Source organism: Bos indicus x Bos taurus, chromosome 10, assembly GCF_003369695.1.
Source record: "Bos indicus x Bos taurus breed Angus x Brahman F1 hybrid chromosome 10, Bos_hybrid_MaternalHap_v2.0, whole genome shotgun sequence".
Lineage (NCBI taxonomy): Eukaryota > Metazoa > Chordata > Mammalia > Artiodactyla > Bovidae > Bos > Bos indicus x Bos taurus.
The window spans coordinates 21,445,923-21,457,340 of NC_040085.1; the positions used below are offsets into that span (position 1 = coordinate 21,445,923).

The 11,418-nt window shown below is 35.9% G+C and overlaps 2 protein-coding genes across 2 annotated transcripts; one reads left to right on the forward strand and one right to left on the reverse strand.

Annotated features, from left to right (window-relative positions):
• Window positions 1-5,691: 5,691 nt before the first annotated feature.
• On the forward strand, window positions 5,692-6,597 carry LOC113899454 (olfactory receptor 4K3-like). Its single transcript, XM_027552809.1, has one exon. It carries the CDS (start codon window positions 5,692-5,694, stop codon window positions 6,595-6,597), a length of 906 nt encoding a protein of 301 aa, XP_027408610.1.
• A 3,261-nt stretch (window positions 6,598-9,858) lies between these two features.
• LOC113899455 (olfactory receptor 4F6-like) lies at window positions 9,859-10,797 on the reverse strand. The gene has a single exon (XM_027552810.1). The coding sequence runs from the start codon at window positions 10,795-10,797 to the stop codon at window positions 9,859-9,861; it is 939 nt and encodes a 312-aa protein (XP_027408611.1).
• Window positions 10,798-11,418: the final 621 nt, after the last annotated feature.

Below are 11,418 nucleotides of genomic sequence, written 5' to 3' on the forward strand. Positions count from 1 at the left end.
TGCCACAAACATTCAGGTTTTGTATGAACAGGATTTTTAAACTCAGTTTGGTAAGTACCTAGGAGTACTACTACTTTATCACATGGCCATAGGATCTTTAGCTTTATAAGGCACTACAAAGCTATCTTTCAGATGTATGTCCTTATTTAGAATTGTATTAATCAGGCTAGAGATTTCAATATATTATTATTTGGTTGGCTTCCCCATTTGATTTCTTTGCTTAAAAGCCTCATTTTCTAGAAGCTGTAGGAGTACAAGAATAACAGCCTTGCTACCTTGATTAACTGAATAGAATCTTGTCACCATCCTCCTCTACTGTTGTGTCACCTAGAAACTTGATGAAGCTAAAACATGGGATTCATTTCTTCCCTAGAACACATAGATTTACTGGGTAGATAAGACAGTGACTATGAAGTTTACATAAATGCTTGGAACCTGTCCAGAGTCCCCCATCACTCGGGAAGAGTGAAATGTCTGTTTATCAAAAGTTCTCTAACAATGAGAAGGAAAGGAAATGAACAAAAGTCATCCTGCAGATACACTGCATTATAGCCACCCTTCCTTAATGAGTTTATATGCAGCTGAGATGAAGTATTTTGACTCTGCCCCCTCCATATTCAAGGACACTTTAGTATAGTTGTCATATTTATATGTTTGTGCTACCCTATGTTCAAGAATACTGGACTTGAAGTAGTTTCCTAATTTACCTTGGGTTTCTATTCCTTAAATATAGTCAACTATACTTTAATGCACAGATGTTCTAGGCTAAATGTCAAGACAGAGGATCTTCCTATGCCTGATCATCAGCCAAGCTGACCAGTGGTGGACTGACATCACTGACACTATCCACAAAGTTAATGTCAAGCTCAATAATCCCATCTTTGTACCTCATTGTCTTTTCACATCTGCTTTCCAAACCACAAGCATCTATTCCTAAAGTGTGAAGAAAACACTAAAAATGTGTTGTTACATACATTTCTCTCTAAATTTCTCTAAAAGCAACCATTTACATTGACTGATGGATATTTAAGCATAAAATGATTTTATATAAATTGGAATTTAAAACACCCTTACATATACTATATATTCCACAAAGCAAATAAGACTCCTCCATAACATATATGCTGACATATGCATATGTAATTGCATGGAATAACCACTAAGCATGAATAACTTTTTTTCTAGTGAAAAAAGTAATAGAGATGGGTAGAGACAGACTATCACATTTCCTTCTCAAGCTTCTAAAATGTTGGAATCTTGTCAATAATATTGAATTTATATAATAGTCCCTAAATGAAAAATAAATGTAGGCTTCCTTTATTGCCTTTTGTCTTGTAGAATATTGATAATATTTCCCTTTAGTCAATGGTAGCATCTCCCCAGGTGGCGCAGTGGAAGAATCTGCTTGCCAATATAGGAAATGCAGAAAAGACATGGTTCGATTCCTTGGTCAGGACGGTGCTCTGGAGTAGGAAATGGCAACCCCCTGCAGTATTTTGCCTGGAAAACTTCATGGACAGAGGAACCTGGTGGGCTGCAGACCATGAGGCCACAAAGAGTCAGACATGACTGTACAACTGTACCTTCACATTACTCAATGCTAAACCAAGATCATGTTCAAATAGTCAGAAATTTTTAATAGTTCATAATATTTCTAATCTTCATTGAAACCCAACAAAACCAGCAGTTAAGGCTGTTTCACCGTGGACATAGGACAGCAGTAACTAGGTCATCTCCCTCTGCTAATCATCTCCTATCCACCCACTCAAGTCATCTGGAATTAGACATGACAACTTAGTTCTGGAATAATATTTTTTCTTTTTAAAACAGTAAGCAAATAGATGTTTTAAAACTGTGCTTAACTTCCACCAGTAGAACTTTTATCATTGTCCCCACAGGTCTCTTTCTGACGTACACAAAAGGAACACTTTGCAGGTGAACTCTCAATTCAGAGAGACTCAGAATAAAGTGGTCCCAAAGGAATATAGCTTGGTAGTCTCCTATCCCAGAGGCCACTTTCTTCACTAAATATATGTCTCACAGTCCCGCATGAATGCTGATCACAACAGAAAGCAGATTCTGTTTTGAGGAAGTAATGATTTTTTTTCAGATTCTAGTTTAGAATATAAACAATGCTTTATTGTTGGGAAAAAAAGGTAGTCAAATATGGTGTCTCTCTGGTAAGGATATAGTCTATATGCTCTATAAATATCTTAATTTCTCCCTTAGTTCCCTTCCTTTATCACATTTAAGAGAATGTTTCATATCATATTTCCATATGTGCTAATTAGGATGGTTTGGAATTGCTGTATACCTTCCAATAATATCATGGATTTCTTCTCCCAGTTACATGCTGGGACTTCTGGACTCCCTTCAGCATCAAAAGGAGTACCTTCTATACAGCCTTACAGCTCCCTTTTTGAGGATGCATTCATGTCCTCACAGAGCCACAATCATTGGTGTCTACAGTTTCCCTGAATTAAGGGAAACTGTGTTCTAGACACAGGTATGTAACTGTAATTAACAGAAATTTCTGAATATCGAGAAAAGTGATTGCTATTAATTTAGCTCAGGAAGAAAAATGACAAAGAACACAAAGAGAAATCTCTTAAAGTTTGTAACAGTCAATAGTTACCATGTAAATGGAATTACACTCTTGAAACTGAACAGAAAGATACACAGAATGACAGCACAAAGGAAGGACTGGCATCAGAGAGCACTGGGATTGCACTCCAGTTATGCTCTTTCTCAGCTCTGAGACTCTAACAGGTTACACTGATGGTCAAACTCAGAATAAGATGTCTTTCATGGGCTTATTGTGAAGATTACTTTAGATAATGAAGGTGAAAATTTATAGCACAGGGGAGCTAGTCAGAGAGAGACAGGGAGATACAAAGAAGCAGAGAGACTTAATTTATGTATGATCCTAAAAATAGCAGCTTAAAAAAATGAGAATTGTCTCCTTTTTTTACTTTAATTATTCTAACTTTTGATTCTTTTTTGTGTCTTGCTTTAACTCATTTGATTTTACAACTGTACTCTTAACATCTTTAGATTTACTTCTCCCATGTAGTATGTGCTTGAAAATTAAATATAGTAGCTCAGCTGGTAAAGAATCCACCTGCAATGTGGGAGACCTGGGTTTAATCCCTGGGTTGGGAAGTTCCCCTGGAGAAGGGAAAGGCTACCCACTCCAGTATTCTGGCCTGGAGAATTCCATGGACTGGAATAGCCCTTGGGGTCACAAAGAGTCAGACATGACTGAGCAACTTTCACTTTCATTTTTCATAATTAATTTACCAGTGATACTTTATCTTTTGTAATTCAACTAAAATAATATTAACAACATTTACAGAAATTAGGTGAGAAAGTAGGCATAACCTTTTACTTCTTTAGTATAATCTCAAATGACTGCAATCCACTTTTTTTTCACTGAAGTGCTCAAAAGTGATTACAGTTCACAGTAAGAAAGCATTCAATAAATTCCTGTTTACCTTATCAGAAAAAATTAAAAATCCCTTCTACATCTAGTGTTTTCTAATTCTGTTCTTATTTTCATCCCTAGTACGTGATAACTGTGTTGATTTAAACAACAAACATATAATCAACAACAACTTCAATTACAGAAAACAGGGAAAGTAAACCAAGACTAAAGGAAAGCAAAACCAGAAGCAATGTGTGCCAAGAGCAGTAATGCAACTTCATACAGTTTGGGAAGCACGTATCTTCTTATCTCAATTACAGGCTATGTAGCTTTGAATTTCATGAACAGAATACATTTCTTCCTGATGCTTGTGATTTACTCCTTATGCATGCAACATGTATTCTTCCACATTACCGTTGATTAGCTTATCTGCTCTTCTTGGTAAAAAAATTTTGTTCATTTTATCAAAACTAGTATTAATATCTCTTTTTTTACTGGATCCATTGATTTAAATTATTATTACTCTTCAATAATATGTTAAATATTGAGTTTTTGATATTTGGCAAAACTAATACAATTATGTAAGGTTTAAAAATAAAAAAAAATAATAAAAAATAAAAGAAAAAAAAATAAAATAAAATATCATATCTGCCAAGCAGATAATTTACCCTCTTTTTATTAATATCATTTCTATTTTTACTCAGCTTTTCTTTCAATGTAATATTAAGACCAATGCCCAAATATTACATGGCCACTCAGGGTCTGGGAAATTGCCATACTAAATAGTTGTTCTTGAAATAACCTAATTAGTTATATTGGTCTATTCAGCTATTCATCTTCATTTAATGTTCCAGGCCTCCACTACCCAATAGAGTAGCCACCAGCCATGTATGGCCATTGACCACTTGAGATGTGGTTAGTCCAAACTGAGTTGTGCCATAGCTGTAAAATGCACATCAGATTTCAAGACTTAGAAAACAAATAGGTAAAATATACTCCTTCTATTTTATACTGAATGCATGTTTAAATGTTAATATTTTTGATATATTGTTAAATAAAATACATTATAAAAAAAATAAAGAGTTTTTCAAATTTATGTATAATAAATATCTTTTTACCACACAGCTTCAAGATATTAATAAAATGTCACTTTTTGTATTATTTTTTAGGTTCCACATATGAGTGATATCAAACAGTACTGGTCTTCCTCTGGCATTTCACTAACTAATACTTTATAGGTCCATCCATGTTGCTGTAGATGGCAGAATTTAAGTCATTTAATATAAGTCAACTATACTTCAATTAACAAATGCAAATACCATTTTTTTGAAACCACTATTTAACTCAGGTCTGCTGTATTGAATAGATCATCATTCTTGATTCACAGTATATTCTCCTAATTTTTCCATGTCCATTTTGAGTTTGTTTGCTTGTTTATATAATAATAAAACTCAATGGCACCCCACTCCAGTACTCTTGCCTGGAAAATCCCATGGGCAGAGGAGCCTAGTGGGCTGCAGTCCATGGGGTCGCTAAGAGTTGGACACGACTGAGCGACTTCACTTTCACTTTTCACTTTCATGCATTGGAGAAGGAAATGGCAACCCACTCCAGTGTTCTTGCCTGGAGAATCCCAGGGACGGGGGAGCCTGGTGGGCTTCCGTCTATGGGGTTGCACAGAGTCGGACACGACTGAAGTGACTTACCTTACCTATACCTATGAAACATTCCCAGTCCAAGCCCTAAACAGATGATAATAATGGACAACTGCTTATGTGTTCATCCTCACGCAGAATCTTGGCTTCCCACAATTGAGGTTACATTTTGGGACATAGTTTTATTATTTATACAAATTCCTGCAAAATATACTGTTATTTTTGTAGTGCTCTTCATCTTATAAAATTTATGCTGAGAGGATCTATGTGAGGCTTTTTATTTCTTTATTACTATATTTTACTAACACACATTCATGTCATTTTATATAGCTGTACTTTGTTAAGATTCTATCACTATGTTTATAGGCATTGCTGTAAATTTTCCTTGTATACAGATACAAGAGTTTACATTGAGCATACAAATGGGAGTGAAATTGCTGTGAAATATATGTATATTGAGCATTAAAAGAGAAGTCCAATTGCTTTTTACAGTGATTATGTAAGTACTCGCTTGCATTAGTAGCACATAAAAAACACACTTGATGCACAGACTATTTAGAAAATCTATTTTTACATCTTTTCTTCAGATAAATTTAGAAGACACGGAACAGAATGGAAGAAGCAAACCAGTCTGTGGTATCTGAATTTATTTTTCTTGGGCTGTGCGACTCATGGGACCTCCAGGCCTTCCTCCTAGTGGCATTTTCTTCACTTTACTTGATCACCATTTTAGGCAATGTCTTCATTGTGCTCCTAGTTATTGCTGACCTTCACCTCCACTCCCCTATGTACTTCCTATTGGCTAATCTGTCATTCTCTGACCTATGCTTTTCCTCAGTAACCACCCCTAAACTGATCATAGACTTTCTGAAAGAAAATAAGACCATCTCCTTTAGAGGTTGCATGTGTCAGATGTTTTTTGGACATTTTTTTGGAGGGGGTGAGATGGTGCTCCTAGTGATGATGGCCTATGACCGTTATGTGGCCATCTGCAAACCACTCCATTACTCCAGCATCATGAATACAAAAATGTGCATTCAACTAGTGACGACATCATGGATCATTGGCTTTGTGCATTCAATAAGCCAACTAGCTATAATTACACAACTACCCTTCTGTGGGCCCAGAAAATTGGATAGCTTTTTCTGTGATATTCCATTGGTGATCAAGTTAGTCTGCATGGACACTTATATTCTAGAAGTGTTGACAAATGCTAACAGTGGGGTACTTGCAACCGTTTGCTTCATTCTGTTGCTGATCTCTTACTCTTATATTCTACTTACTGTCTGTCACCAATCAAAGGGTGGGGCATCCAAGGCGCTCTCCACCTGCACTGCCCACATCACAGTGGTCATGTTATTCTTCGGGCCTTGCATCTTCATCTACCTATGTCCACTCAGCATCACTTGGGTGGACAAGTTCCTTGCTGTATTTTATGGGATCATCACACCACTACTAAATCCAGTCATTTATACTTTAAGAAATAAAGAGATTAGAAATGCCATTAAGCGGCTATGATGACTTAGATTTCTGTTGGTATTTCATCATTTCAAATTATCAGAATGTCTACTGTGAGCACACTAAATTGGCCACACCTACCCTGTTACTTAAGACTGGGAAGAGTTTCCCTATTCACATATGGAAATCATGTGTATCTCTTGATGAAAATTTTGTGTCAGTTCTTTAGGATTCTAGAATTGTTAAAATGAGTTCCTGTTTGGGACATTTGGCCAGTCTTTAAAAGTATGATTTTGATTGTTCTCAAGAATGACTTGAAATTAGTAAGAATGTTAATATTTTATATTACTATTCTATTACTTCAACACTGACTACTATATCAGGAAGTTTTCTATTATCCTATGCATTTCTTTTAGCAGAACATTTCACATAGACTTTCTCTAACATTTTCTTTAACAAGCTACTGCATTATATTGCTCTTTTTACTTTTACAAAACAATAGTCATCAATTACCTTCTATAGGCATATCTATAAAAGTAATCACTAAGCATTCCCAATCATATTCAGAAAGTTGAACCATAATCATAATCTGGATAGAGCTTTGTTCCCTCAACATCATGTTTTATTTGTGAAACACCATAATTGTCTTTAAATGATGTATATGAAATACAAAGATGGCTATATTGACAACCTTTAGAGATTTTGCTTTTTTCCTTCCAATTCATAAATTGGTTAGTCAGTTCATCGTATAGGTAGGTTAAAAAAATTAGTTTTGTAATAAACTATCCATTTAATTCATTGCAGTGTTCAAATAGCCTGTAAAAATAAGATTATATACAAAATTTGCAAGTTACTCATTACTACATATAACAAAAGAAAACTTTTCTTCAGAAATCTTCCTCAAAAAAAATTAAACAAGTTTACATTCATTTATCTGAATCCATGGATCTAGATACATCTCAAATTTATATTATTTTTTTAAGATGACATGTATGCTAGTCACTCAGTCGTGTCCAACTCTGTGACCCCAAGGCCTGCCAGGCTCCTGTCTCCATGGAATTCTCCAGGCAAGAATACTGGAGTGGGTTGCCATTCCCTTCTTCAGGGCATCTTCCCGACCCAGGGATTGAATCCAGGTCTCTTGCATTCCAGACAGATTCTTTACCATCTGAGCCTCCAGGGAAGCAAAAGATGACATGGTTCTGTGCATTTTGTAACATTCCCAATAGAAAGTCTCAAGAATAAACCCTTAAATAAAAGAATTGCTACTTGCATATGCGTATGTATTCTTTTTTTGTTCTTTTAGTCTCTCTTTACTCAGTTTGGATAATATATAGTGAACTTATCTTTGAATCCACTGAGCCTTTCTTCTGCTGTGTCCAGTCTGTTTTTAAATCAAGTCCCCTTAAATTTATAGCTGCACATATTTAATTTTATTTCAAAACATCCTTTGGTTCTTTCTTAGATTGCTTGTCTGTGAAAATTTTTTCAGTTTTTCAACTTTTTCATGTCGCTTTAGATTATACGAGTAATACTCTTTGCTAACAATTGAGCCATCCATAGTCTACTTCTATTATTTTCCTCTTAATTATCAGTTACATATCCCTGCTACTTATATATCATATTTTTTTTCTATTTTAAATACTGTGTATAAAAGAATATTTAGCTCTGGCATGATATGTGTGTGTGTTAGTCACCCAATCATATCTGACCCTTTGCGATCCCATGGACTGAAGCTCACCAGGTTCCTCTGTCCACAAAATTCTCCACAAAAGGACACTGGAGTGGGTTGCCATTTCCTTCTTCACAGGATCTTCTCGAACCCAGGTTTCCTGCATTGCAGGTGGAATCTTTTCCATCTGAGTCACTATTCCTCCACAAACTATCTACTCTCTCTTCTTGGAGGCATAAAAGATTAAGGCGTGATCACTTCAATCCAGTCAAGTACTAAAGCCTATTTGAATCTGGATTGTAAATTTTAAGACTTGGTACAGCTCAGGTTTGCTCCTGTTCCTTGGATATATCCCTTCCAAGTTTGGATGATGATTCTACTAGATCTTTTTCTCCTCAGTCTGAAAGAATTCAGGTGATTCAGTTTTGCCCTTCAGAACTTTTATGCTTAGAACTTTAGACTTTAGTCTTCTTCCTTCTCCTGCTACTTTCAAGAAGTATGGAAAATTACCCAAAGAGAAATCTGGCTTTACACTGTTCTTTTTAATGAATGTACCTAACAAGAATCCATTAAAAATACAAATAAAAGCAATGAAATAATTGTGAACAGGAAAGATATAAAATGTACAACTGATTGATAATCTTAAATGAATCTTGGATCACAATACTCAAACATAGGGTCCTTTCACAGCTATGCAGGAAATTTGGTTCAGTCTTCTAGTTATCAAAGTAAACTATAAATTAAATTAGTTTTGTTATTTATACAGGTTATACACAATAACACATAACCGAGACCCATGTTTTGACACAAAAGAGTTATATAAGATGAGTTATTAGAGAAAAATAGTGATTTGGACAGAATGGCTGTTAGCTAATAACAGGCTATGGTCAGACCAACATGTTTCAATGTTGGAGGAATATTCATTGATGGATTAAGTCATAATTTCAGAAAACTGTGAAATAACAACATATTCATAAATTTCCCTGTCCAAAGCCAACTGTAGATGACTTGAGTCTGGACACGACTGAAGAGACTGAACTAACTAACTAACTAGGGTGAGATTAGTAGCCAGAGGCCAAGCTCATGAAATATATTATGTGGCTCTCCCAAATGCTTTTGTTCTGCCATCTGTTAGTCTCCCTTTATTATGCTACCTTATCCATCTTCTGTCCATTCCACTTCTATTACCCTGTTTTGTTTCGGCAGGTTTTAAATCCTCCCTCACACATTTTTCTGTCTTTCAGAAAAAATATGATTTTTTCACATCCTAGCTTTAAATCAAAGGCCAGTTAGATATTTCACAACTCTTTCAGGCTTTTGACAATATTAGTTATAAGTTAATTCAATTAACTGAATTACATTGATTAATTGAATCCAAGCAGGGTGATGTATAAGGCCATACACTCGGCAGATTCAAAGTGTATAACTGACACGTTTTCAAAAATTTCCACCAAGCAATTCCTGGGATTAATCTGGCAATCAAACAACTTGTTACCCAAAGAGTTCAATGTAACCTCATAATAAATGGTCTAGTCTAAATGTTATAAAATGGTGACTTTAGGGAAAAAAAATCCCCAAATTTTGTATATTAATTTAAGCATTTTTATTACATGAAATTATTTGAAGTAACTTGGGCTTCCATGAGTTACTTAGGAGACCTTCCTCCAAATCAGAAGCTGACTACTCAGTCTCCTCATTGCCATCTTCATGTCTTTGTTCCTCAGTGTGTAAATGGCAGGATTCAGGATGGGTGTAACCAAAAAATCTAAAATGGCAAGAAATTTATCCACTGGCACCGTGGGAAATGGCCACATGTAAACAAAGATGCAGGGTCCAAAGAACAAAACCACCACAGTGATGTGCGCTGACAGAGTAGAGAGGGCCTTGTGCAAACCACCTGAAGAGCGTTTCCATACAGTGACCAGGATGAAAACATAGGAGATGATCAACAAGAAGAAAGTGCCCATGGATATGAACCCACTGATGGCAGTGACCATGAATTCCATTCTGTAGGAATCTATGCACGCAAGTTTGATAAACCAAGGAAGGTCACAGTAAAAGCTGTCGATTTCATTAGGACCACAGAAAGGCAAATGGATCACAAAGGCTAACTGGACCACTGAGTGAATGAGGCCAATAGCCCAAGCACCACACAGAAGCAAAAGGCACACCTGTGGGCTCATGATGGTCAGGTAGTGCAGGGGCTTACATATGGCCACATAGCGGTCAAAGGCCATGGCAGTGAGCAGCACCATCTCAGATCCACCCAGCGTGTGAAGGACAAATATCTGGATGACACACCCCTGGAAGGATATGGTTTTGTGCCCAAAATACAGGTCAGAAATCATCTTAGGAACTGTTAAGGTAGAAAAACACAAATCAATAAATGAGAGGTTGGCTAAAAGGAAGTACATGGGGGAATGTAGATGAGGGTCAAAAGTCATTGCAAACACAACAAGGAGATTCCCCAGAACAATTGTGACATAAAACACTGTAGAGAAGGCAAGGAGGAAATGCTGCACTGGTCTAGAGGCAGAAAGTCCCAGGAAAACAAATTCAGACACAGAAGAGTCATTTGCTTCATACATTGGCTTGGTCTGGCGATACCTAAAGACTAGAAACAAAACATAACCAAAGCATTTATCAAACATTTTTATTTAAAGAAACTGATTTAAGCTTTTATCAAATATAGTTTTAAATCAGAAATCTTCACGAACAGCCATGAATATATTCTGAAAATATAATGCATTAATTTGTTTCTTCAACTAATGCAGCTAATGAGTGTAACTGATATTATTAATGAGTATCCACTATATTCCAAGTTCAGTGTTAAGTTCTGAGGTTAAACAGTAATTCTGACTTTGAGAGAAAATGGACTAGATCTAGATGGGTAGATACAGGTAGATACATAGATTAAATGAATTTAAATACAGATACATCTCTGACAACTGATTTCAAGGAAAAGAACAGAGGGCTATGAGAACAATATGACACATCACCATCATACTTACTCAGACTCTGCTAAATATGAGTTATTTTCAAAGAGTAAATACAGTAGTCCAGACTTTGGAATGCCATGTATAAAGACCCTGAGATACAAAAGCCAGTGAGGAAGGTGAATGATTGAGCTCAGGAGGAGAAACAGGCCAGACAGGATGGAATCTTATATCCATGTTTAATAAATGAGAAATCTACAAGAAGAATATATA

Bases quoted from the DNA above. Each gene is read 5' to 3' on its own strand.
- LOC113899455 (XM_027552810.1), bottom strand. From the start codon at position 10,797: ATGTATGAAGCAAATGACTCTTCTGTGTCTGAATTTGTTTTCCTGGGA.
- LOC113899454 (XM_027552809.1), top strand. From the start codon at position 5,692: ATGGAAGAAGCAAACCAGTCTGTGGTATCTGAATTTATTTTTCTTGGG.